Here is a 27,937-nt window from a genome sequence, read left to right as displayed (position 1 = left end):
TGAAAAGATTATAAACAATCATATTTAAAAAGTATCTGCATTTCCAAGGTAACTCAGGACAGGAACACATGACTGATATAAACATAGGTTTTATTTGAAAAAAAAACATATAAAAATGTGTTTGAATAAGGCTCTGCCACCACTGCATGATAAAAAGGAAATCGGGGGTGCTTTGTTTTCTTCCATATGTTAATCATGAAATGGTAAACTTTAAAATACCCACTGACATTATCCACAGGCATACCAATCCAGATTTTTCTTCTTTCTTTAAGAAGACAGTCTGAAATGTAGGTAAATACTGAAAAAAATATTTACTTCTGTCAGAGTTCATCTTTGGCCTGCAGTCAAAAAGGAAGAAACATGTTTCAGTTAACTGGAAGCCTAATTTTTCACTGTCTAGTCCTGCAAATACATCAAGAAGTGTTTCTAAGTTCGATAGGTGTTAATGGCCTGGCCTGATAACTGATACTGTGGGGCACTGAGCAGCCCTGCTTCAGCAGGGCCGAATGAGAACTCAGCACTTTACATTTAACTCTGCATGTACTGTACCTTTTTTCGGTGGCAAGTGCATGGGAAAAGGTCATCATCAGGCTGCTGCACCTTCTCCATCCCATCTCTGATTTTTGGTTCACTCACTTGCAAGCTGGCATATTCCTAGTTTTAAGAAAAGGAAGGTATCATTAAGTCACAAGTTTTTTAGGCTGTACATCTGGTTGCCAATACTGTGCCAACTCAGCAATAAGTCTGGGGCTACATAATCTGTTCCTTCAGACTGTCACAGACAGGGTGAGGGAACACAGCTGTAGACAGGAGCCCCTTCGGGTGCCTCCTGGAGTTTGGTATCTCGGTGCTAATGCACAGATATTTTCAGCTGTGGTTCACAGGGTGTGCGTCTAATGTGGAATTCTTTGATCATTGTGGGCAACATATTCTGGCAGATTAGATCAAGATTTATGGGATCCCAGTGCCTCTCAAAGAGCCAGTGTAGTCTTAAGGGGTTTCATAGGATATAATTGAATGCAATGTTTGTAAACCAAATGAAGATTTTAATTGCAGCTGCTTGCTTCGTGGCTTCAAGTACCAGACTGGCCAATTTCCAGCAGCTCTGTTGCCCTAAATTCTTGCTGTATGATTTCTATTTCTGTGCCAGTAGCCATTAAAAATATACTGACCTGGAAAAGTTTGAAATAGTAACAAAAAATGTGGTCTCCCATGAGATTGTTTCTTGCAAATTCTTGTCCAGATTTTGCAATATTTTTTGCCTGTCAAAGAAGATGAAAGTTTGGTTTATTTTTTTTTTATTTCCCAGAACTAGTATTTATTTCAGGGTGCTACTGTTGGTTGTGGAGTTACAAATGATGTTGACAGTTTAGGATAACTCAAATAAAACATTCTTTTTTAAAAGCTAAGACATTGTTAGGAAAATACTCCTTTTTTTTTTTCCTGAAGTTCAATTTGATTTCAAATTAAGGACAATATTATGCATTTTAAGTGTTTTTCTTTTTTGTAGAGTTGATGAAAATAAATTTCAAGTCCTAGTAATTTTGTTTTGTTTTTAAGAAATTATTTTTTTGTTCTCTTCTAGAAACATTACTGCATACTCTTAAATGCATATTTTACCTCTTCATCATGATCTTTTGCCCACTGTAGTTTTTCTAGCAGATCACTCAGGTCACTTTTAAACGGGATGTAATGTTTCCATGGCTGCAGCTCGTTATAAAAGTGCTCATAGTAGATAGAGTCTTGCTTTAGCACCACACTGTTTCCTGCTAGTAGATAAGGCAATCTGTATGCTGCCACTGTGCCATCAATATTAATTTGATATTTATACTGGAAAGAAAAGGACCAGAAGTTATTAAAAACCACAAGATCCCAGTGGCTTGGCTGGGTTGTATTCTGAGGGCACCGGTGTTACTGACTTGCCGATATTGAGACAGGTAGGACTGGCTAGGCAAGCATCAATGTCTAAGAAGCCTTTATTATCTAGTTTGGAATTCATCACAGTGCAGGGTACACAGAGCTTCACCAATTAAGTTCTCCAGGAATTCTTAGGTGCTCATCCTCGGATGTGAGGGTACATGTGCCACTTCATCCACCGATTTTCCCACTATGTTAGTTATGTTAGTAGGCCTGATCACTGAATCAGGAAAAAGAAATAAAAAGGAACTTGAAGTTACAGAGATTACATGAGGTTCTACAGAACCTTTAGTTGTAAATCAGACATTACTATCCTGAGGGTAAGACCTACATAGCAGTTAATCCCACTAGAGGGATGTCTAGTCATGCTTGTTACTGGTGGTATCCTGAAAAACTAAAAATCACTTTATTTTCAATATTACATACTAAGTTATTTGATAATGGGAAACAGTGAGAACTGAGTTGTATGAAAAATAATTATTGACTTACCTTAAAAAAATCAAAAAATGAGATGTGCTTAACGATAGGGCCATAGAGGCTTTCGTCATGTTTAAAGAAAAAAAAGTTTGTGAAAGCAGCATCTATGATCTCTGGGTATTTCCTGCTGAGTTTTACAAGTTCAAGCCGTTCTCTGCGGCTGTCACGTCCTCTCCAGAAGGCTGTGGTGTTCTTATCTTCCCACGATGGGCCAGTGTTTGCTTGGACTGACATCATATCCAGGCTGACTCTGCAGGAGAAAGAAGTGATTTAACAGTGAAGCCTACTGAAACCTTTTTAAAGTGCAGTTTCTTAAAAGAGTTCACAGTATCCATAGGCAGAGAGCAAAGATGAAGGCAAGTCATGAGCACACCACGATGTGCTACTGTATCAGTCATTTGCAGCAACAGAAACAGATAATGAATGTTAAGTTCAGAGGTGTGTGGCATGACAGCATCACTCAACAACATGGCATGTGGAAACAATACCTGTCAGCTGTCATGGAAAAAAATGGGTAGAAGTGGATATGGTTGCCAGAGAAGATGATGCAAGGTAGTGTACCTTGCTTAATAAGACATACTGCACGCCCTTAAAAATGTTAAGAAATTAAACACATAAACTGGGAGGGCAAGAGATAGCAAATTTAGAAAAAGTCTTGACAAAAAAACAGGAACCCGAGCTAAATGCAGTGAAATGATAAACAAGTTCAAGATGGATTACAAAGATTTCTTAGAAACAAGCTCTCTTTGTAGTGCTTCAAGACAGAACAGAGCAGTTGCCAAGGCTAGTTATGGTCAGTACTCAAAGTGGGAGATGCTAACTCCTAGTTTAAGAATTCCCAATAGTTATGTTGGGATTTGAAAGGCACACAAAAAAAGGATTCTAACAAAATCAGGCAAAAAAGACACCTGGCCAGTTGCCAACAAGTTCATGGTGGCAGACACAAAGCAAACAAATCAAATGTCTGGTCTTGAAACAATCTTAAGTGCTATTTTCAGTTATTTGAACCATGTTTAGATAAATTTAGATTTTTTGAAATGAAACAATGAAGTATAATGTTAATATATTGATTACACAGTCACTGCCTACCTAGAGTGCCAGTGTCTCCATGGGTAAATGAAAACAGTATATTAACTGTTAAGACACAGATCTCTATGCTCTATGGAAGATCATTCACTGTGAATTTTGTGAAAAGTTTAAGACATTTCTTACCGTCCCATAGTCTCCAAAACTGAGTCTGTTAAGTCATATGTTGGCATGACAATGTCTTTTGACTCACTGGACCCACACCATGAGAAGATTGGATGCAAGTTCTGTGGGGGCTTCCTTTTCTCCAAAGGCCAGTCCCCCAAATTAACAAAAAATTCTACATCTGGCATTTTCACCTAAACAGAAGCAAAGTAGGCACAAATGCAGTTTAACACAAAACAGTATTCTGCTGGTATCTTGCATTTTGAAAACAACTTCACTAAGAGGAAAAATAGCCATATGTCTAATATACTGAAGGTACCTGTAATAAATCATTGACATTTAGAAACCTGTTAGAAGTACTGAGACCACAGAGTAAAGCCTACAAAATAGTATTTTTTTTGAAAAAAGATTTGTACAGTCACATATGGCATAGGAGCACACTTGTTAGAGAATGGTTTCCTACCTAAAGTATAATAGCTACTTTACATGATTGGCCACACAATCTTTTTATCAGGCTAGCACTGGGACCTAGTGGACCTAGTCAGAATTGTATAGTTCCAAGGTAAGTTAGATCACCTTGTTACTATATGAAAAATTGATGCTGGCTGGTAAATCAGTTTTCTGTCACATCAGTGATCTGATTCACTCTGTGTCTGCAGGATGCCTAAATACAATAGAAGAGAATAAACAGAAATAAACATCCATGTTGGGAAGACCACACTTAGTCAGTGCTTTGATCAATTAAGCATAATATCATCACTTATTTAAAACATTTGGTAGTGTGGAACCATACCTGAAATCACTGTCACAGCCTAAAAGCAAGAAAAATACTGTTGATGGCCAGGAAGCAGGACAGCGGGCATAGTCTGGCTGCTTCATAAAACTGTGATGCACCCCTATATTAAGCATTGTGTTGTGGTTTGGGTATCTTCAAGTGAAGTAAGAAAAAGTACAAAGAATGGCAGCTTTGTAGTTTTCCAAAGAAAGGACCAGCCGCCTTGTAAGGAAACACTGAAACTGGTGGGACAGTTCAGTTTGGAGAGTAAAAGGCAAAACATGACATATGGCTGTGTTTTACAGAACCCTGAAGGCACATATAAGGTCAATGCAGGACTAATCTCGTTATCTCAGTTCACCCTCTTCATTTCATTAAAAAAGAAAAATACATCTCCAATACATCCCCCTCAGTTGCCTCTTTCAAAGCAAAATGAATTAATAATTTGCCAAATAGCAAACACTCTTCTAAACGGTGGAAGATACTCTTTTACTTCCAAAGGGTGTTTGCTACAGTCTAATGTTCAGCACTAAACTTCGTTACTACGGTGCCATCTAATGGTTGTAATGGGTATAAACCCTACAAATGGTATTTTCTACACATCCTCAGCAGCAGAATCACTCAGCAGCTTAAATCTTCTTCTCCTATCAACTACCTACTGTAACTCAGTGATACTATCCTATAAAAAAATCTTATTTAATGGTACTTAATGGGACTGAGACAAACTGTGTTTTCTAGATCTGTAAACAGTTTCTGGTTCTGGAGTTAGCAATCCTTTTTCAACCTTTAGTCTAAAGTGCTTACGTGCAATTTAACTCCATTATTTCTTTTCAACACTACTGACACCAAGAACAGTCTACTTCCATCTTCCAGAGAACAATCCTTTAGACGACTTTAGCCTACATTCATGTCTTCCCTTAGACATCATGTCCTCCTGTAGACAGTGCTAGATGAAACAATCCCCAGTTAAATTAATGTTCATTTGTACATTTAGTCATCTGTCCCATTTTCCTGTGCAGTTAGCTCAGCAATGTTAGCAACTGAGAAATCCTTAAAGCATGACACCCAAAGGCAGGCAAAGTAGCATAGCTGATCCTGAGGATAATGGAGAGGTTACTTGGTATTTCTTTAACATGTTAACTTGTGTTCAGCTTTTTGCGGCAATGTACCTACAGAGACAGATTTTTCTATTAGATGCTACAGGATGATTTACTTATTCTACAGGAAAAAAAAAAAAAAAACAAACCCAAACCAACACACCCTGTCTTGGCTTATCAAACGCACCTATAAAAGCCTGCTTATTCTATTAACTTTTGTGATACTCAATCAGATGGCATTCTAGAACAGGACAGCTTCAAACAAGGAAAATCCATGACCTTTCCATAATGAATCAACAAACGAGAGTATTTTAACAGAAACAACAACAAATATGCTGATGTGTATTTAAGTCCAGGCTTCTATAAATCAGGACATGCAGAATAAATGGCTGTACATATGTACTCACTTTTCTTGTCAAAGAAAGCAATATGGCATCCATGAAAATTCTAAAGCCAACATGTTCCCCATATGTCTTTATATAAACCTGAAAATAAACCAAAGCTTTACTGGGTGATTTCGTTTCAGAGAATGGCTGCCACAGTTAAGAGCTCTTTTAACTGCATAGTAACCAGTCAGACAGATTATATGGCTCTATAGATTAATCAATCAGCTGGGAAGTAATAGAAATCTCAGAAAAGAGAAACACAGAAAAGTGATGAAAAAAAAATGTACAAGTTTTGCTTGCTTTTGTAGATGCTTGAGGTCTGTTTCATGGAAACAGAAACTGTTTCCTATTTCTGTGGTGTTCCATTCTTCTGATTTCCATTAAACTTCCACTGAAGTGAGTACAGCTTTGTTATAAAACAATTGTAGCTCTGATCCTCAGTGCAGCTAGAAGTGGTATTTCTTTACCTCAGAATTATGCACGATGTAATTTATTGATGCACTTCAAATTAGATGATCATGACACCTCACAGCAGTATTGCCCAGAGAACAGGAAACTGAATTAGCATTTAGGAGACTTGGGTGTGTGCCCAGTACTCGTATTGATTGCCTGGAAAGTAATTTGCTTTCACAGTGTTTCAGTTGTAACGTGGACAAAAAAGCACTTACAAAGTAGGACAGATATTGCTGAGCTCATACACAAACGGCAAAGTATTCAACGACAGAAAAGCAAGCAAAGTCTTGTTCTTAACACACTACAAGAAGCTTTTACAACTGGGAACAAACAAACTGTCCAGTTAACATGGCTTGCCACCAAATTCCCATGTGGACTTCAGTTCAACCAGATTCCATACCTCATTGTCTTTGATGGTGTAGTGACATAAACTCTGTCTTTGTCCAAACCTCTGTGGAATTTCTTTTGCAATCTTATCTGGGTCAACAGTAGGAAAATTTGCTAGGTCTCTCTGAATCTGTGAAATGGTTTTAGGGCAGTTCATCTCTTCCAGCCATGCACTGCTTTCCTCCTGAGGGCAGTCACAGTTTTCATGGTAAATAGGTCCTGTTGGAAACACAATTATTATTTTGTTTTTAATAAGTCACAATATTGAGCTGTTGAGATCACAGAACAGGGTCAGGCACTGAACATTCACTGCTTAGGGCTAAAACTTCAGCAACTCTAAGTGGACTTGTCTGAATTTTTTTTTAACTCTAATGGAGTCATGTCAACCTACATCAGCTTCTGTGTGAGCCCTCTACTTGCATTTATTAGGCAACAGCTTCACAGCATTTGCTTCCTTTTATTATTTTGAATACTATGTGTAGGATGCATATAATTCCAATGGCATTTGATACTTCAAAGAAGTACTGAGATCCCAAAGAATCCTATGCTTGTAGTAGAAGACATTCTGGGACACACTCCGTGAGCCATGACAGGAAACCTGTGTGTAGTGCTGCCTCTTACCTTTTAAGATATATGGAGACTTTGCAACATGCTTATCTCCAATTTTGACTTCTATCCTCAGGCTTTTGTAGCTCGCATACAGCCTGTACCTGACGAGGAAGGAACCATCTTTCCTGTCCAATACTTGCACACCAACACGAGTGAACTGTTCTTCAGGAGCAGTGATCTTCACCTGGAATGCATTTTCACCTGGTGATGAAGTGAACCTACCCAGAGAATAAGTGGGAGCTTAAACAAAGGAAACATACAACAGATTTCTTAGTCTGGTCCATTCATTTGCAAGTCAACAGATTTCCAGTGAATCTTCTCTGAGCCATATTAGGCCTCTACAAGCACATCCTCATGTTCACTTTGACAGGTTAATAAGTCTATTATTTTACATTCAGAAGCAAAATGTTTTCAGATTACCTTATTTTCCAGGTATTATTTCAGGAAGTAAAGAACAAAGTTAAATTTCTTAATCATTATGGTAGCTTATATGGTGAAAAAACCAGGGAAAAACATAAGGGGATCAAATAATTCAATGTGTAAATGAGGTATTTTGGTAAAATTCACCATACACCAAACATAAAAAAATCTCCATAAAACCAAATAAAATAATCGGAATGATCATGAAGTTATCAGATATCATGAAGTATTAACAAAGTTGGTGCAATCAAAATGCTGTCAACTTCCTTCCACCTTTCTTCCAGGCAGTGACCAGGCTCTTGGGCCGTAACTCCTTAGTTCAGCTACTCCCACCACCTTTCCTAAAACTTGTCCAGACATACTCAAGAGCTGCCAGTTCAATTAAATACAAGACAGATTTACTATCCACGTTAAGCTGAATTGGCAGCTTCCATCCTCACACAAGTCACGGTGCACCTGACCTGGATGACCTTGATGGAGCATTCTGAGCTCCTATCTCGGTTGTATGACCAGTTTTCCTACATAAATGGAAAGCAATGAGTATCCCCTGAAAACCACAGAATCACAGAGTTGTGAAGGTTGGAAAGAGATCATCCACCAGAGATCACCCAGTCCAATCCCCCGGCCAAAGCAGAGTGACCTGCAGCAGGTGACACAGGAATGTCTCCAGGGGGTTTGCCATGTCTCCAGAGAGGGAGACTCCACAGCCTCCCTGGGCAGCCTGTCCCAGCCCCTGCCACCCTCAGGGGAAAGTTCTTCCTCATGGTCAGGTGAAATTTCTTCTATTTTAGCTTATAGCCATTGCTCCTTATCCTATTTCATTCCTATGAAGTTTATCTATTGGGCCATGGAGTAATTCCTAAATGATTCCACTGATCTTGTGCCTCGGCACGTACGAGAAATACCTTCATTCCCAGCAGGGGAAACAAGCAGGATGACTGAGCCTGACAAAATTAAATGTATTAGTCACTGCTAAAGTTTTGACAAAGGAGAATAAATCATTAATTTTTCCACTGACTAACATGTATGTTTTGCTGCTGAACGTTTTCATCCTCTTATCTCATCCCCTCGCGCCGTTATTTGATACCCCTTGAAAAGATCAATTAGCTCTTGCCAAGCGATATCCAGAAAGAGTCACGTAGGGAGCGTTTCGCCTGCTCTTTCTACGAGCAAATGGCAAGCCTCTCGGTTTGACCCTGCCCAGAATCTCCCCGGAAAGCGCCGCCGCCCTCACCTCATCCCTTGCTGGTCCACGGCCTGCACATGGAAGTAGCGGGCGGGGAGCGCGGCGGCGGCGCGGAGCCCGGGCCCCCACACGGCGCTGCGCTCGGCGCTCGGCCCCGCGCCCCCGGCCCCGCCCGCCGCCGCCGCGGCTCCCAGGGCCAGGCACAGCGGCCACAGCGCCCGCATCGGCAGCGCTGCCCCGACGGACCAACGCCGCCGGCACCGACCCTCGGCCCTCGGCCCGCCGCCCGCAGTCCCGCCCCCGGCGCCGCTCCAGGGGCGGGGCGCGGCATCGCGGGGAGGAGCCCCCGAGCTGTGGGAGCCGGCCATGGATATCGCGGGGACAGCTGGCTCTGGCCTACCAGCCTGGCGTACCATCCGGACGTCTCTGAGCCGCTCTTTAACCCGTACCATGAGCTGAAGTTCTTCCCCCCGCCCGCCAGCCTCCCCTCACTCCGTTCCCAAACATTAGGGTGGGAAGTGGAGTTTACAGCAGGAAGACGTGTTTTCAAAACCCTCCCCGGAGCAGCCGAAGGTGAAGAGCTTCTTTGCGCTGAGGGTGGCAAAGCCCTGGAAAAGGCTGCCCATGGGGGCCGTGGAGTCTTCTCTCTGGAAGGAGCACATTCCAAACCACTGTGTTCCCAGGCCACCTGCTCCAGGTGACCCTGCCTCGGCAGCGGGGCTGGATTAGATGATCTCCCGAGGTCTCTTCCTCCCCTAAGAGTTGTGTGACTGTGATGTGCGGGTGCCGGTAGTGCAGTCTGGAATTGTCTGGAGACGAGGTGAGGGGGCACCGCACCCGCTGCCACCAGGGCAATGCCAACTGCGGACCTTCGGGAATTCCATGGCCCTTTGGGAAAAAAACCAGTCTCCAATTGCTGAGAGCTACCTCCAAACACTAAAGCTGTTCTGAACTACATACAGAATAATTTAGGTTGGAAAAGACTTCCAAGATATTTTCAACTTGGCTCCCTATTGCTTCTCTTTTGTTAAGGCAAACAATACAGAAAATTGAAATGGAATTTCTAAGAGATTTTGTATTTTACATTTTGAAATACTGCAAATATGCAAAAATCCCTTGCTTGGAGCAAATTGTAAGCTGAGAAATGACCACTTGGGCCAATGAAGAGTTTTTTCTAACCAACAACCTCATTACAAAATGCCTTAAATACTACCAAGCTTCAGCTTTTAAAGACATAGTTTTTGCCCTGTTATGTTCTCATTGACATGAGCTTTCAGGACATTCAACAGTTAGAACATTTGCAATTTCCAGTCTAAAAATTCCCACAGGCTCTTTTGTATATCCGACTTTTTAGCTCCTCTCTTTTATCCGTCTTTACGCTCCTGATGTGTTTTTACAGGCAGAAATCACACTCCTTCTCAGCTTATATTTTGCTGTATGAGAGAAGCAAGTCTCCTCTAGTGAAATAGAACTTTAAAGGTGTTATTTATTGAAAAAGAAATTTGATAGCTGTAGAATTCACAGATCATCCTTCCTTCTCTCAGCAGGATGGCACTGACATGTTAAAAAAAGCACAGGAGCGATGAAGTAAAGGTGACACACTTCCACCCTCCTGATGTTCTCTCCTCCAGCTTTTTTCCCCCCACATAAGTGCAGCTCAGGGAATCTGTGCTGAGATTTGGCACTATCTGTCAGCACCCAAACAAGTTTTAAGATAAATCATGCAACCTAATTTTAGTCTTGGCTGGCAAAGCCGACATCACTGCTATCCTAATGTCTATAATTTGGCTCAGATAAGAATGCTTTGGAGGCAGAATTTTTTAATTAAATCAAAGGCTGTTGGCCGACTAGGGCTCAACAGGCTTTCAGCTGGCAAAGGCATAAAGGATGCTCTCCATTACAAGAGGCAGGTTGCCTCAGGATGAAGCCACATAAACTACTAAATGTGATCTAGGTCTTCTCATGGATGGCAAACATGGCTGTACCCACAGCTGCTCGAGCCCTTTGGCAACTCAGCTCTGCCTAACCACTGAGAACTATCAAATAACACTAACAATTGAGGAGATAATAGATTCTGATTTATTTTCCATTAATTGAAGGCCCTCTCACAGAAAGTATTGCTGGGAGTAGAGGTTCTGTGGACTGAGGGCACAGTGTTGTAATTGCCAGGAGAGAATCAGCAGGGTATCTTTTATCATCATATAACTTTTGATATTTTATTTAAAATTTTACAACAACATTGTTATAAAATAAATCTGAATATTAAAAAAAAATTAATTTTACATATTTGTGGCAGTACCAGAACAGCTCCAGTTGTATCTTCAGTGTCACTGTGTTTGTTCATGTTGACTGCAGTGAAGGATGAGATGACAAATATTGTCAGCAATTCCAGACAGTGTTACCTGAAATAAACTTTTGTTCCTTCATACAGTTTTACAGAAACGTTGTTACACATTGTTCTCACTACTGCCAGGGGAACCAAGAGAACCCTGATGCAAGTAAAAGGTCCTCGGGTCCAGGCTCCCTGCCCGGGCACACTGCATCCAGACAGTTCTTCAGTATCTCCAGTGACGGAGACTCCACAACCTCTCTGGGAAATCTGTTCCAGTGTCTGGTCACCTGCACAGTAAAGAAGTTCATCCTCATATTCAAGTCGAATTTCCTGCGGATCAGTCTCTGCTCGCTGCCTCTCGTCCTATTGCTCGGCACCACCGAGCAGAACCTGGCTCTATCCTCTTGGCACCCTCCCTTCAATACTTATAGACATTGATGAGATCCCCTCTCGGCCGTCTCCTCCCGAGGCTGCGCAGGCCCATCTCCCCCAGCACGTTTCTCACCATTGCGCGCCCCAGGCCGGAAGCGCCTCCCGCCCGCCATCCCCGCCCCGCTCCTCCCCCGCTCCCCCGCGGGCCGCCAGCGGGCGAGACCATGAGGGCGCATGGGGGGGGTGGGCGGCCGAAGAGGGGCCACTCACGGCGCCAAGGCGCAGTCGCGGCCCAGCCGGGAGGCGCTCGCCACCGGTTCCTCTGAGGCACCGTCAGGACCGCAGCGGGAGCGTGGCCGCGGCGCCGGCAGCCCCGCGCCGCCCCCATCCCCGTGCGGCGGCGGGAGTTGGTTCGGGCCGGCGGCGGAGGAGGCGGGGGGCGGCGGGGGCGCGCAGGTGAGCGCGCGGCTGTGTCTGCTTCCGGCGCGCCCGCGTCCCCGCTCCGCCGCGCCCGGGGAGGCGACGCCGGCGGGCCCCGCTCCGCGCAGGTAACACGGGCCGGGGCAGCCCCGCCGCCCCTCGCAGGCGCCCAGCAGGGGAGCGAGCCCCCGGCGCCGGGCGGCCCCTTCCCCAGCCCGCGGCTGTTCGCTGTGGGGCCGACTGGCGGCAGCGCGGGGGGAGGGCGGGTGCCGGATGTGTCCCTGCGCTCCGCCGAGCGGAGCCCGGCCCGCCGGGGGAGGCCGCAGGTGCGGGGCAGCGGCCCGGGGCCCGTGTTCCAGGAGGAGGCTGTGGAGCGGAATTCCTGCCTCCCTCGCGCCAGGTTCCCATCTGCGGCGTGTGTCTGCAGACGTGCGAGCTGCCGAGATGACAGATAACACACACGCTGTCAGCTTGCCCTTTAAAGATTATCGTTTAAAGCAAGCCAGCCAGCCAGCCGTCTAAATTTGTTTTTGGTAATTCTTAGCTGCCATAAACAAAACCTGCTTTTCTTTCTCACGTCTTGAAGAATAAGAGGCATGTAAAAGTAAAGGGGAGCCTTTTACTGCTATAGGAGGAAAGCACTGGAATAGATTGAGGGTGGTGTTGTCAATTTACAATCGATTTTGGTTATAGTTACTGTAATTGTATGCTTGAACTTCACTTGCAGCAGAAGTTTGCAGGATGCAGCAGAATTAAGTGATCTTAAATTGCTGTATGATGATTTATTGATTTGTACAAATTATTCTATACTCCACCTTTTCAGTGTCTTGTGACTATAAGAGATAAAAGAGAGCAACCACAACCAAGAAAATGTAGAAAGGTGTTTGTTTTGGTTTTGTTTGTTTTTTTTTTTTTTTTTATTTGTGTGCTACTTTATAATGTAATTGCTTATTATATCACTGCAGTGTATGCTGTTGGCACCTCACAAATGGTAAAAAGTGCTGATTGTGGAGTTCTAGAGATGCTTAGGGAAAGACACCGTGTGTGTTGTGGTGTCTTGACAGGTATTTCCGCTTTTATTGGCTATGAGTTCAAAGATAAGCTTTGTGTATATTTTATGTTGAATGAGACACCTTTACTAATTTCCCATTTTTTTTCAGGTACCTCATTGATACCTTGCAGAGGCAATGGAGGCAATGATGAAAAGCCTGTTGTAATTAAAACATAAAGAAAAAGAATTCTTCGCTGTGCAATACTCTTAGTATCATTCAATGCCTACTATTTCAGAAGATGAAAAAGAAAATGGTTCTGGAAATAATGGAAACACTGAAAACAGACCTGGGAAAGAATCCCCGGAAGCTTCTCTTCACGATCCCGTGAAGCCATACTGCATGTCAGACGCCTCCACTGCATCCTTGGTGTCTAGGGAAGATGGGCATTATCCATGGGGATGTCCTGTGACTCACACAAGAGAAAAGTTTTATACCATCTGCTCAGACTATGCTTTTTTAAACAGAGTAACATCTATTTGTAAAAGTCCAAGTGCTTCAGTTAGTGCCTGCCTATCAAGCAGTGCTGCCTTAAACGTTGGAAATAACACACCTAAGTTACTCAGCGTTCAAACTGGTGCTTCAGAGATCATCTACAGTGAAGATGCTAACTTGGAAGGCTTGCCCAGCAATCTTGGGAAGCTTCCACTGGCATGGGAAATAGACAAATCGGAGTTCAATGGCGTGAGCTCAAATCTGAAGAACAAAGCAGGTGAGGTGATGAAGCTTTGATGTGAAAGGAAAAGGCTTTGTGTTTCCGGCTTGTTTGTGAAGGGGGCTAGCTAGCACATGTGTTCTGTGAGGAAGTGCTATAGAAGAACCTGTACTTCATTTCAAGGAACCTGCTCATTGGGACAGGAGAGAGAGAGGAGCAGTGAAAGTCAAGTGTAACTGCCAGGGGAAGTGGATCCAAAGCAAGGCTGACTTCTGCTTAACTTTGTAGTATTTGAGGTGGTTTCTGCTATCCCTCTCAGCCATCCCTCTGTGTTGTTGGAGTGTTTCTTTTTTTCCTTTTGTTTTAGTAGGACCTGGTATATTATGCATCTGGATGTTTAGCTTCAAAATGGGACAAAAATATTACTGCTTTAGCACGTGGCCCAACTCTCCATTTGCTACTGTCACAGTGGCTTATAAAAAGGAAAGACCTTGGGTGTATATTATTAATGGATTTGCATATAAGTTTTCATTAGAAACTGTAGCTGCCTGCAAGGCTGGCAGTGAAAAACAAGCATTTCATTATGTTCCCTGTGTACTTAATGTTAGGAGATGGGAGGTCCACGTTGGTCTGAGAGTCTATTTCTGGAATGGGTGATTTAATGCATTAGAATAATCAGATTAACTTATCTCTAAACAGTTGGGCAGGTCATCATTAATTCTGTTCATGATCTAAACACCATGTTGTTTACAGAGCTAATGGCAGCTTTACAAAGCTGTTGACAATTTAGATTATGTATTTGAACTTTGTCCTTGCAGTTAATGCTTAGTCCCAGTTTACATTTACTAACACAACCAGTGTCTCTATTTGAGCTGTGTGTTATTACTAAAAGTATTTAAGAAGAAAGCTGTGAATGGCAGATTAGACATTCATTTGATTCTGAAATTTGATTTGCAGGCAACATGAAGAAACAAGGGACAAAGAAAAAGTCTGTGGATAAAAAAAGCAAACAATACAAGGAGTGTCCTCAGCGTTCAGCTCTTGAAGACGTGAAGGAGAGAAAAGTGTTAGACCTTCGGAGATGGTAGTATTTATGAATTCATTTATGAAGTTATGAATTTATGAACTACACTAATCATGTAGTTTCTCAGTAAACACTGTTGCTAGTTACCTGATTTCAAACTTCTCAATGTCTTTGTAGTTTTTTTTTAGTAGAAATGTTAAGCATACACACGCTGTCTCATGCATTCTAGAAGAAAAATAAGAGCTTTCCTCCCGTCTGTTGAAATTCTTAAAACATTTTTGTTTCTAAATATTCCTTTGACTTTTAGTAAAAGGAAAAACTTATGTGGGGATTCATTGCAAAACAAAATACAAGTTCAGTAGCATGGTCAGGCAAAAAGTAATCTTAAACTTACCATTGATATGTTTTACTTCTGATTTTACTTTCTATTGGGAAATACGTGATCAGAATCTTTCATTTCTATACAACTATTACTGTATTAATATAGCTCACTAAATTCAATTAGTTTAATGCATCTGTCTGGTTCTAACTTTATGTCTGTGACACCAGAAAGTTAGAGTTAACCTAGGGCATCTGTAGCCCAGAATGACATTGATTATTAAATAGGTAGAGATGCAGTTTGCCACAAGTGCATGTGTCAAAAGAGACTGGATAAAACCATATGTTATATTAGTACAGAATCATATTTTCCTACAGGATCATTTGTACAGAACTCCCTGTTCTGTACAGTGAGGCTGTTAGAAATTTGACTGATTTATATGAAATAGGGTAGTGTCATCTGGCAAACAAATTGGTTAACATATTTGCTTAATTTTTGTTTTTAAGGATAGTTGTTTGGGGTTTTTTGCCTGCTTTTTTATTTTGATACAGATGACATAAAAACATTCAGCATAACGTGGCACTTTAGTGACATGGCACACAAAAAAGTAGTTCAGGTTTGTCATATCCATGAGTCAAGATTGTGTTACTAATACGTTTGGGGTTTTTTGTTTAAGGTATTGTGTTAGCCGACCTCAATACAAGACTTCCTGTGGAATTTCATCCTTAGTGTCTTGCTGGAATTTCTTATATAGTACACTGGGAGCTGGAAGGTAAAGTCACATATAGAGTGCTTTGCTTTGTCTCTAGAGTGTCAAAAATATGTTTCTAATTACGACACTTTTTTTTTTTTTTCAGTTTACCCCCTATCACTCAAGAAGAAGCCTTGCATATACTGGGCTTTCAGCCCCCATTTGAGGAGATTAGGTTTGGTCCGTTCACTGGAAATACAACTCTAATGAGGTATGTTTGGTTCTTTTGATGCAGCTAAGAGATAGAACCTTTAAAAATACAGTTGTAGCTCATTTATTTAAAAACCAAGTGGCTGACATGTTAATCCTCGTTAAATTTTAGAGTAATGCAGCATACCTGAGTACTCTGACAGTGAAACTTCTCAAACAGTAGTTTGCAGTGGCCATTTTGAATGGTGTGATATTGTTATACGGGTTAGGTCAGTGTGAAATTCTATTGGTTCAATTTGTGTAGTGGTTGTATAATAGTCTAATCAGTTTAGTCTCCTAGTTAGGAAACTTTCTCTTTATACTTATTTTCCTATTTTTGAAAATGCATGTTAAATGCTTGCTAATATCACTGATATGGCCTGAGAAGATAATTAATACTCTATTAGCTTAATGTAAGATGTAATTTAAGAATTGAAAAGGAGATAGTGCTGAACCTTTGGTGCAATGGAGCTGTTCAGGAACAAAAACATGGGGCTGGAGTCACAGAAATCTTTGAAATTTTTTATCACTTTTGTTCTGCTGTTTCCTGATATTTATAGGTTTGACCTATAAATTCTTTGTAATTTTTTTGGGGGGGTATTAAATTAATAAGACATTCTAGGATTAAACAGAGCCAAGAAGCATATTGTACTAGAGTGCTGAGCATTTTAACAGGGCTTTGGTATGTTGCTCTTTGGTGAGATTAAAAACTTTTGCAGTGCTCTTGCTTGCTTCATGACTGCATTTGGTTTAGTTAATTGTTTTAGGGCAATATGTAGTGTTTGGCTGATCAGAATGGTGCTGGATTTGAAAATGTGGCAGCAGTCTTTTCTCCATTCAGCATACTGGCTAGATCATTGGAAAAGCTCATGAAAATTTTCTTACCTGCTTTAGGAAATTTAGATCCAGGATGATTTGTATCTCTTCAGGAGTATGTCAGGGTACAACAACTCTTATATACCAAGCTGATATAATGTTCTGTCTCTCTATGTTAACAGTCTATACAGACAAGTTAAACTTGTAATGCTTCTTTGATTTCCCCTGTGAGCATCCTCCATACAGCAGAGAAGTTACTCATCTTTTAGTTTGTTTTAGTTTTCTTTTTTTTTTTTTTCCTGCCTGGTCCAATAATTTTAAAGTACTTGGCTGATTGGGAAACAGGAGGGCTGGGAGCCAGCTCCATAATCCAACATAGCTTTATGATTGAGGTATTATCTTCAAGCATGTGAATTTGAATCTTCTAATGTGGAAAATTTTCTGGCCTGTCCTCACTTAGTGCTGCAGTGAGGAGTTGCAGTATGAAGCTCCTGTAATACTCAGGTTTTGTGAAGTTTAGGTTGGAGAAACCCAACAGGATAAGCAGAAAGTCTGGTGTCTTAGATTTCATTTATGTACCCTACAAATCACAGCTGAAATTTGGGACCTCAGAATTTGTCTGTCTTTCTAAAGGCTGAGTAATTGAACATTAGAGGTGACTGGGCTAAATACAATAGGACCAACATTTCACATCTGGGTCTTTGATTATTATGGATCTATGTCAAGTCTGGAAAAGCAAAATGAAGGAAAAGGCTCTATGTGTTTACTTCTCTGTCTAGGATATGTTAAGATTTGTATTGGGTGCCATGGTCACCCACAATCTAAATATTGGTGAGGTAGGTATTTACTAGCAGACCAAGACTTTTTTTCCTAAACTCTCAAAGCACAGGAAAAGTGTGAGGAAATGCATTTAATAACCCTTGAGTTACTACAATCTTTAAGCTTATTGTTTCAGATGGTTTAGGCAAATAAATGATCACTTCCATATCAAGGGATGCTCATACGTTCTGTATAAACCTCATGGGAAGAACAAGACAGCTGGAGAAACTGGTACGTAGCTAATCCTAAAGCATTCATCTTACAGTGTATAAATTGAAAAATCCTGCAGTGTGTGGCATTTGACAGGATGAAGTCTGTAAGTAGTACTTCCAGTCTGAGATAAGGTATCAAACAGCTCCAAGTTGGCTGATTTTTCTGCTTTTACTTTTTCTCTTCTTTAGCTAAAATTCTCATTTGTACTTTTATTATGATAAAATACTTTCCATGCTATATATTCTGCTGTCACAGAATTGGAATTTTAAGGTATCCAGATAAATACTGCATTTCTAGTGCTGCATTGGTGTGTGTGGGAAGATTTGTTTGCTGTTGTTCACTGGGAGAACCAAAAGTATTAGTCCTTACTTAAAGTTTTATGCTTTTAAAAAGCCCAGTTTTAAAGGTAATGGACTTGCCTTTTCTGCCTGACAGTAGCTAACATCTCTCTCTAAAGTTAGGCAATGATTCTCAATTAGCTTATGAAGCTGCATTTTTGTCTATGTTTGAGATGTGCTATTTAAAAAATTTACTTTCGTGCATAGTTTATTAGCCTTTGGTATAGTCAGGGTAATTACTTTCTAACTGGAAGGTTCTTTAAAAGCACAAAATCACACTGAAAATTTTTAGAGATTATTAATTTTTTTTCTTGGTATCCCACTTGAAAATTATGTTTCAGTGCCTCTTCTAGTCTTCTCCTGAAGCTGAGCACTGTGTTCACATTAGAAACCATTGCATGCCCCTATGTGTTCCTGAGACTTAGAAGCTCCAAGAAGCTCATGATACCAAAATCAGGAGTGGCTTTGGTAGTGTCATCAATGTATGCCACATCTGACTTGGGGCAGCTGGGATTGCATTCTGTTACAGTGTGTATTTTCTAGGTTAAGAGACACTTTTGGTTCTTTTTTAAATTTGATTTTGATCTAAACACAAAGCATACTTTATATTGCATTTCCCTGGCACAGACTGTGCAGCAGATAGTACTTAATTTCCTGCCTGGTACGAAAAAGTAGTAAGTTCAATATCAAAAGTGTATTTGGAGCATGCCTTTCAGATCATGTCCTCCCACTTAAAAAGCAGTATAACTACTTTGTTGTCAAATAGGTCTTTTTTTTCTGCTGAATATGTTGCTCAGGATCCAAAGCATCCTGGTCTGTAACCTGATCTTCCTTTGTAGCTGCAGGGGCTCTTGCAAAGCTGACACGTGGACTGAAAGACGAATCAATGGCCTACATCTACCATTGCCAAAACCATTATTTTTGCCCAATTGGATTTGAAGCAACCCCAGTAAAAGCTAGTAAAGCCTATAGGTAAGATACTGTGTTTATGCTTATCTGTGTTCATGCTTATTTTAGTGGAAGAAACATACAGAAAAAAAAATTTTTTTACATTTTTTTACATTTTTCTCCATAAATAACATTTCAGTTTGTGTCATATAGGCATCTGTCTGAGCTAGAAAAACATTACTGTGTGCTTTGAAACGACTGACTTAAAATGAAACATAACTAAACAGACAACATTGAGAGAACTTAAAACAGAAAACTGTAAGTGGTATTAAGATATTGTTTGTTTAAAGACTTTCTAGCCAGATAGAGAGAAGATAGTTATTTTATTGAAGGACAAATGTAGGTAACTCATCTGAAAAATAAAATCCTATGGGCTGAAAAATGGCTAGGGTGGGGGGTTTAAGGCTAAACAATAAAAAGCCAGCTAATTATGGAGAGAGTCTGGTCCTAGAGAGCTTGGAAGAGAAAGCAAAAGAAGTGAGTGTGTGTTGCATTTTTCCTTTATAAACTAGAAGCAAAACGTCTGCAGTGATATTAATCCTTCATGAGGTGGATGTGATGAAATTTATGTTTAAAAACCAGTGTTTGTGTATGACAAGAGCAGAGGATGTAGGTATCACAGGATGGTGGTTATGTACTTTTTTCTGCATTGATGTTGGCTAATAATGATGATGGTAAACGCCAACTACTGGCATGTCAGTTGTAGAAAAGTAAAGATATGTGAATTATTTGTAACCAGGAATTGGGAATGAATGAGTGGAGAAAAGCTAGAAGAGATCTTTGGATGTTAGGTTTGGCTTTTTTTAACAATGCTTGAAATACTGGAGTACTTATATAAGCTTAATATGCCAGTTGTTTTAGAATAGAAATACAGTTCCCTGTATAATAATTTCAGACTTGTCAGTGACACTACTAGGATAATATAGTGCAATAGTTGATACAGTTTTCAATTAAATACAGATTTTAAAATAAAGTTAATAGCATTAATATTCAAACTGAATTTGGGGAGAGTCTTGCATTAAACCCACAAATTTTAGCTTTGAAAATATTAATTCTTGAGATGTATTAGCTTTTGTAAGGCATTTCTCTTGCTGCTCAATGTAGAGTGCTATACGTAGTAGAGTCTCTTGAGGAGAGTAGTTTGTTTCACCTCATTCAATGAATCACATTAAGCTGTTTTTCCTCTCTCTAAGTACTTGCAAACATGGTACGTATTAAAGGATTCTGTTGGACTTTCTTAATGTTCAGCCATTGGTCAGGATTTATTAAGTATTATCATAGAGCATAAGTAGTGAATCCCTGAGAAAATCAGCAGATACCAGTATTTGGGAATGCTAAACAGTGAAAAGTGTAGGTCATTAGTATGAGGTGAACTTCTGGCTATTTGCTTGCTAAGCAGTCTGACTTTGACTTGGTTGAAGAGGTAGAGTCATGTCAAGGAATAGAGAATGCCAGCTTTACTTTTGGAGTTCAGAATGGTCATTGATTGGAGGTGATAAAGCGTAATCATCTGAATCTAACTGGTTCTCAGTGTGAAGCTTATGATAGGGTTAATAAAAGCTTTTAATATATGAACAAAAGAATGCAGTTTTTTTATTGACACTGAGTTTACTGACTTGCCAGGTTTGTGAGAAGAGTGTGAAAAAATATGCTCCAAGTAGAAATCCAGCACATCAGTCTACTTGAGTTTACCAAAATGTTAATCACTTACTTTCTCAATCAGTTAGGAAGAATCTGCACTAGAAGACCAACGTTAAAAAAAAAAAAAAAAAAAAAAAAGTTTCCTGCATCAAAAATACAATCTGAGAGATGATATGGTCCAGTGTGTGGAAACGTAATGTGCCTCTTAACTAATTCAAAATTATGTTGTTTAGTAATGAGTGAGAACAACACTTTCATTCTTTATCCGTATCTGAAATGGATTCTTAGTCACTAGTGATGTTATTTTTAAGTCAATATTAGCTTGCTTTCTTTACAACAGTTCTCTTCTATGAATGGAACATGAAATAATAAGTTCAAGAAGCTTTTATAGCCTTATTTTAGGCTGGAGATCAGATCAGATGAGCATCCTATTTTCTATGTATTTTCTGATCCTACTGAGGGAAAAAAAAATTTGTTTTCAGAAGCTCTAGATTCTGGAGCAGTTCTTGTTTACCTGTTTTTGCACTCTACTTACAAAAAAAGTTTGTATTTAAAAATCAAACTAAGAAATATTTTAGGTCCCAAAAGAAGTGAGTGGATAGGTTGCTAGGCTGAGCTTAGAGACAGTTCTTAGGTCACCCACAGACTTCCTGTATGATCTTAGGTTGCTGGATTTGGACTCGGGAGACCTGGGTTCAGTTCCCAGTTCAACCACAGACTTCCAGTGTGATTTTAGGTAAGTCAATTAATCTATCCTGTGTCTTGGTTTCCCATCTTTGCACTGGTGGAATACGTTGTCATTTTACAGGGAATTCTTTGTAAGTAAACAAATTGTTCCAAGCAATAAGGCCATATGCTGTCTCATACCCTAGGCAGAAAAATGTCAGGTTTTATCACAGTTGAAACTGATGTTGTTTTTCATGAAATAATTATACACAGGAAGTCACAGTGCAGTCCTGTGCATCTCATCAGTTCTGCCCTAATACCTGTCAAAAATGTTCCTTGACAAAGTTACTGCAAGCTTTGAGCTTCTTGGAAGTTGATTGCAAAGTAGTATTAATTCAAAGGTTTGGATTTTAGTGTCTGGTCATGGCTGTTTAGAAGGAGGCATTTGAAGTTGCCAGTTTTGTTCTTACAGGTTGCCCTACAGCTCTTAGTAACAACTGTCAGCTGAGGTATAGTTTAAAAATAGTGAAAAGGACTCTTTCATGACTGTTACACATCACAGATAGGGAGGAAACTGTTTGTGCCACTTTAATGTGGCTTTCCACAGCTCTTATTTCTGTCGTTTCCCGTATATTGATATTTACATTGTGTACCAGACTGTCTTTCATCCAAATAAAACTGCTTTTAGTGAAAATCTGTCTTCCTACCAAAAAACGTGTAGTAGCATCCCCAAGGTTTGCTTTCAGGCCTTGTGAAACTAAAGGTTCCAATTGGAAGCAGTATAACACAGGAGCTGGTTTTTAGTTTGGCTGAGGAAACAATTTTAAATGTTATAAAAACCTAAAAAGAAGAAGAGACTATTAATATCTCTTTTTCTTTTTAGTATGCACAATAAATCTTACTAGGATTGTATCTTCTATTGAACAGAGGTCGTGTCTTGCAGCAAGAAGTAGAATATTGGATATTAATTGGAGAGCCCAGCAGAAAGCATCCAACAATACACTGTAAAAGGTATGTTACTTGGTAAGAATGTCAAACAATGTTTTCTTTCAAAACAGTTTGTAGTTCTCTAGTCTTTCACCGAGTGACTTTTTAGCATATTTGAATTAATATATACATTGTATGTATATGTATCTAATAGAAACAGATGCTGCTTCAGTGAGAACTTTGTGTTTTGACTTCAAGGCTGGCTCTTGCAGTTTTATATCACCTGTCAGAACATATGTGGGCTGCTGAGAGCCAAAGCCTGTATCTTTTGTTTGAGTGCGAAACAGCTCATATTAGTCAGGAAGAAAAGACATCTCAGCTGTCTATGGCTGTACCAGTTGTGACTTACAGACTGCATGACTGTTGGAGGATTTTAACAGGAGGTGAGGACATCCACAGGCTGTGTCTGGGCTGTGCACAGAATGTTTTGCTGCTGTGAAATCTCCTAGCTCAGGTGCAGGTGCAGCCTGTACTCTGTTGTGTTATTTGCTTATCTGTGCATTCAAACAGTACATTTATGGTGAGGTTTGACTCACCAAAGTTGGTGTCTGAACTACACATACAGACTAGGAGAACTAGAGGGTGCTGTGTAGAAATATAATGGATTAGTTACATTTAATAATTTTTTTGTCAGTGATGTGACCTTTTCAATAACTGCAAATACCTGGGTATTTTGGTACATGAGATTAAGTGCAGCAAAATTAAAATCATGTTATGCATCTGATTACAGAGAAATGGCATATTGTAGGTCCCAAGGGTAGAACTTTGTCATGAGGTATATTACCTACAAATGACACAGGAAAAGGCTTCTGAATATATAATAAAACCCTTTGTAATACTAATTTTGATTGTGGAGGCATTCTTCCTCCTGCTGCACTCCCAGTGAGAGCTGGCAGAAAGTTCTGTGCTTAAGGAAAGGGGGCAGAGGTTGGAGTAGAAATGCATTTTCTTAACTTGGAGGGTGGTGTTAGAGAGAAACAGGTAGTTAGACATTGATAGAAATGAAAAGGCGGTATGCAAGTTTAAAGAGGTCTGGAATATGAAAATATTTGTTTCAGTTGGGCTGCAAGGAATTTTGAATGTTTGAAAAGCTGAGTGAGGGGGAGTGATTGAATTGATACTTCAGAATTAAAAAAAATGGAGGAGTGAGTTATGATGAGAGCTGTCTGGTAAAAGCACATTTAGTGTGTGAAAGAAACCGAGGAACTGAACAAAATAATACAACAGGGTAGGAGAGGTTTAAATAAAAAAAAGGTAAATGTTTCTCCTTGCCTAAACCACACTTTGCTTCTTTCTTTACCAAACTGATGAATTGGTAAGCATTAGGAACGTAACTATGACTCATGGTGCTCTTACTCATTTTGGAATGGCTTTCCCAAGAGCAGGAATAATCACAGTGAATGGTTTGATTAAAAACGACACTTTCACATCTAGCTTGATGTTTATAATACTGAGGCTTTTGTAACTTTACACATTCATTGATCTTTACTGATAAGACTGTTTAAAGCCACAGGTGTGTATTTGTCTGTATGTGCATGTGAGTCTTTGTGCTGCTGAGGTTTCGTAAATATCAGCTGAGTAGTAATGATTTTATTCTGTAGGTGGACAGATATTGTCACTGACCTAAACACTCAAAATCCAGAATATTTAGATATTCGACACCTAGAGAGAGGATTGCAACATCGAAAAACAAAGAAGGTAAGGCAAACTCACTAAGATGGGAGGAAACGCGTGGTAGGTTTTTGCAAACTTACACATACTTCAGCAATGTAAGATAAGTTCACTAATGTATTATGTGGGTTCTTGTATACCAAAGTCATTTAGATTTACTTGCTGGACAAGATATAAATCATCAGCAGTTTGGTATATGCTAGGATGAACCAGGATATCTGTGTATACAGAATGTATTTGGTCAGAATAATTTAAGTTTGTTGGTTTAAAATGTAGCTGCAGCAAGTAGAGAAATATTCTGCAGACAAGTTATAGACCCTTTAAGCTATAACCCTCCAACAACATTTAAGTGGGAAAGAAAGTACTATTGAGTAGGATCAGGCATAAAAAAATGTGTGTGTCTCCCTTGTGTGGAGTTACTGTCAATGCATGTGGCTTTCTTTCCTATAGATAGGGCTGTGTCTCATGAGTGGAGGATGTATTGTGATTTGCAGATTAAAAATCTGTGAGAAATAATAGACTGAAGAGATGATTTCAGGTGTGAAGACCCTATGGAAGACTGTGTCAGCAAGATCAGAATTATCAAAACAAGATAATTGCTGAGAAGGTAGCTAGAAAGTAAAAAAAAAAAAAAAAAAAAAAAAAAAAAAAAAAAAAAAAAAAAAAAGACTAGCAGAAGTGATACTGGCCCATGAAGGATAAAATGGATAGCTTAAAAAGATGAAAAAAAGAGCAGTAGTTGACTCTGGGAAACAGTCAGAACTGATTGATGCAAGCTGTATATTTCTGTATATGATTTTGTGGTGTTTTGTTGTGTGTTGGTTTTTTTTTTTTCTGGTTTGTATGTTTTGGCACTTCTTGTTTGTTTTCTTTTTGAAAGTATTGTGTTACTTGCCAAAATGTTGATGTCCAATGCCTATGTATGTTAGAAATGCGCCTGTGATGTGTATTTAACAAAGAACCTTTTTTACTCTCATTAGGTTGGAGGAAATCTTCATTGCATCATTGCCTTTCAGAGACTCAACTGGCAAAGATTTGGTCCTTGGAATTTTCCATTTGGAAATGCTAGACAAAATAAACAATCCCAAACACAAGGACAAGGAATTTCTAAATCTGAGAGTGAAGATAATATATCTAAGAAAGCACATGGACGACTGGGTCGATCTTTCAGTGCTAGCTTTCATCAAGAATCTATGTGGAAGAAATCTAATCTTAGGGAAAGGAGGAACAGTGGGTATCAGAGTTATAATGATTATGATGGAAATGATTAAAATTAACTTTAGATGATAGAGTTGATATATTAAAGTTAGTTTTAATCAAAACATATTAGGGATTTATTAGTCCTAGAACACGTAAGAATAGAAATTATGGTATAAGATACAGCTTCATAATTATTAAACAAATATGTTGATATGGTTGCAATAGATGAGATCTGGTGTATAAAGTGACAGATAAGCACAGATTATTGTAATTTTGCAATCAAAGGTGAATATGATAACAAAATCAATAATTTCTTTTGAAATAATTGTACTATGTCCTGATCTGTGAAAACAAAAGAGCAGGTTGAAATCAGTCAATGTAATAAACAGACTTCATTGAAAATGTTTATTGTTCAAAAGCATGAAAAAATATGATATGACATTATAAAAAGGGGTTATTCTGCAAATGGTGTAAGGATAAAAGTAAACATTGCCTTTGTTTTTAGCACTTCATTTTAGTAAGGCTGACCATATCCAGTGCAAGTGAAAAAAAAAAAATCACATCTGTTAGAAAGCCTTGTTGGGTTTACAAAGAGAATGTACATTCTCCACTTAATTCCCATTTGACTTCTCTCAGTCAGATAATTATATCTTGTCAAGCAGGTCTCAGTTTCTTTTCCCTTATCTGGTTGCCTGTTTTTGACGGTAAGGAATTGCCTGTTTGAGGATGGAACTTCTCTGTTACTTTTGCTCTGTGGGTAAAGTGACTGAATTCTTACCCTGGAGCTTCCCAAGAGCACGGACTCACTTAACACAAGCTTATGAAATTCAGTATTAAAAGCTGCATTTACCATTAGCCAAATGAGCTAGCTGAACACTGTGTTCTGTTGGCAGTTCTTTTCCTTGTTCGATCTTAAAATCTCTGTCCTTTTTCTGCTGCTCTTTTAATTTTGTGTGAAGGGGATGCAAGTGCTGTAAACTGCTGGCAGCCCCGATGATATACCTCTCAGCCAGCACACAATTCAAGCTTTTTCAGGTGTCCCAAGTGAAGTTTTTTTTTTTCCTTTCTTTCTTTCCCTGATAAATCCAGTTGTTTGCCCAAACACATCTCAATAGTTGTATTGTTCCATGTACAAATGTTCATACCTGCTCAAGGATTAATTTTTTTGACATAAAAACATTTGTCATGGAATGCAGGGGTTTTGTAGGTTGCTGCTTTTGTTAACCAAAAATGGGAGACTTTTAGACTTTTGTTCATTCAATAAAATTTGTTTTCTACCTTGTTGTTTGCTTTTCATTTGTCTTGGGAATAATGGTCCTGCATTTAGTGAAGGTCTTCAGCAAAGTAGGTAAGTGACAGATCAGAGTTGCAACTCCTGCTTAGCAAAGTAGGTAGGACCTCTTGGGCTGTAAAAAGTGGTGCTCAGTGCAGCCACTGTGACTTCTACTATTAATTTGTTAAATTGTGACTGAAGAAAATCCATAGGTTTTAAAATTTTATTTTCCAGATGAGCTCTTTTCAGACCCTGTTTTTGCAGGCTGAGTTTGGGCTGAGGGCTCAGGTTTGTTTAGAGTACTTGGGCTGCGTTCTTTAGTGGATTTGGGACTTGCATAGCTAGAGTTACATGTGTGTCTCATAACTTTTGCTTGATAATGATATTTGCATTAGAAACAGTCTCTTCTCTGATGGTAGCTGGCTGTTCTGCTTAAGTACATTGGGATGAAATTCTGCGTTTCCATTTATTTTGCTCTTGGCTTGGAGACTGTCACACTTCATCCACAGAGTACATAGTAGTATATGGATTCTTCCAGCACTAGCAGGAGCAGGGTGCATGTCCTTGGGGTTGTGCTGCAGGGAACTTTGCTTAGGGCTTACTGGGTGCTGGGGTGCCTGCACTGGGTGGGGCAGAACAGAGAGCACAGGCTGAAGGGGAAATCGTATTCGAGGGTGGTACAAATAGGACTGCTTTTGGTCTGCATTGTGGGATTTTGTTCTGGGACAGGAGACTTTTTCATTCTCCAACCAAAGAAGGGCAATAGAGCTGGTGAAGGCTCTGGAGCACAAGTCCTGTGAGGATAGTTGAGGGAGCTGGGGTTGTTTAGCCTGCAGAAGAGGGGGCTCAGGTCCGACAGGAGTCTGTAGCCAGGTGGGGGTCGGCCTCTTCTCCCAGGTAGCAAGGGACAGGATGAGAAGAAATGTCCTCAAGCTGCACCGGGTGAGGTTTAGGCTGAACACAAGGGCATTTCTTCACAGAAAGGGTTATCGGATATGGGAAAGGACTGCTCAGGGAGCTGGTGCAGTTACCGTCCCTGGAGTGTTTAGACTGGACGTGGCACTTAGATCAGGGTCCAGTTAACAAAGGAACCTCGGACAGAGGCTGGACTCGATGATTTCAGAGATCTTTTCCGACATAACTGATTCCGTTATTCTCTGCTGTTTGGTGCTAGGCTTTGCTGGCAGCCGAGGAGCCCAGCGGCCCCAGAAACTATAACTGGTGAAGGGGCGGTGGGAGCGGCCCGGGCCCGGCGTGCGGGGCGGGCTGTGGGCGGCGGCTCCGCCCCCCGCGCGCTGCGGCTCCCGGCGGCCCGCGGGGCTGTGGGCGGGGCGGGGCCTGTCTGGGCGGGGCGGG

General features: G+C 40.3%; 2 protein-coding genes across 3 annotated transcripts; one reads left to right on the top strand and one right to left on the bottom strand.

The window, feature by feature from the left end:
• Positions 1-83: 83 nt before the first annotated feature.
• On the bottom strand, positions 84-9,122 carry POGLUT2 (protein O-glucosyltransferase 2; the record flags this gene model as incomplete). Its single annotated transcript, XM_083882344.1, has 10 exons — positions 84-338; positions 550-654; positions 1,173-1,262; positions 1,621-1,830; positions 2,407-2,644; positions 3,607-3,779; positions 5,865-5,942; positions 6,697-6,902; positions 7,305-7,510; positions 8,947-9,122. 10 exons carry the CDS (start codon positions 9,120-9,122, stop codon positions 321-323), a joined length of 1,500 nt encoding a protein of 499 aa, XP_083738470.1. The 3' UTR covers positions 84-320.
• Positions 9,123-12,090: 2,968 nt separating this feature from the next.
• BIVM (basic, immunoglobulin-like variable motif containing) lies at positions 12,091-26,585 on the top strand. Of its 2 annotated transcripts, XM_083855879.1 has the most exons (11): positions 12,091-12,150; positions 13,183-13,783; positions 14,684-14,810; positions 15,746-15,841; positions 15,927-16,031; positions 17,781-17,875; positions 19,035-19,167; positions 21,449-21,520; positions 22,378-22,461; positions 24,039-24,135; positions 25,089-26,585. In XM_083855879.1, the coding sequence occupies exons 2-11, from the start codon at positions 13,294-13,296 to the stop codon at positions 25,377-25,379; spliced, it is 1,590 nt and encodes a 529-aa protein (XP_083712005.1). In that variant the 5' UTR covers positions 12,091-12,150; positions 13,183-13,293; the 3' UTR covers positions 25,380-26,585. The 2 variants fall into 2 exon arrangements, with proteins under 2 accessions (XP_083712005.1, XP_083712006.1); XM_083855880.1 differs by lacking the exon at positions 21,449-21,520.
• Positions 26,586-27,937: the final 1,352 nt, after the last annotated feature.

The sequence above is a fragment of the Zosterops lateralis genome (assembly GCF_965231275.1).
Source record: "Zosterops lateralis genome assembly, chromosome: 2".
Taxonomy (NCBI): domain Eukaryota; kingdom Metazoa; phylum Chordata; class Aves; order Passeriformes; family Zosteropidae; genus Zosterops; species Zosterops lateralis.
The sequence above is the reverse complement of the archived record's forward strand: the minus strand, read 5'-3'. Positions and strand labels throughout refer to the sequence as shown.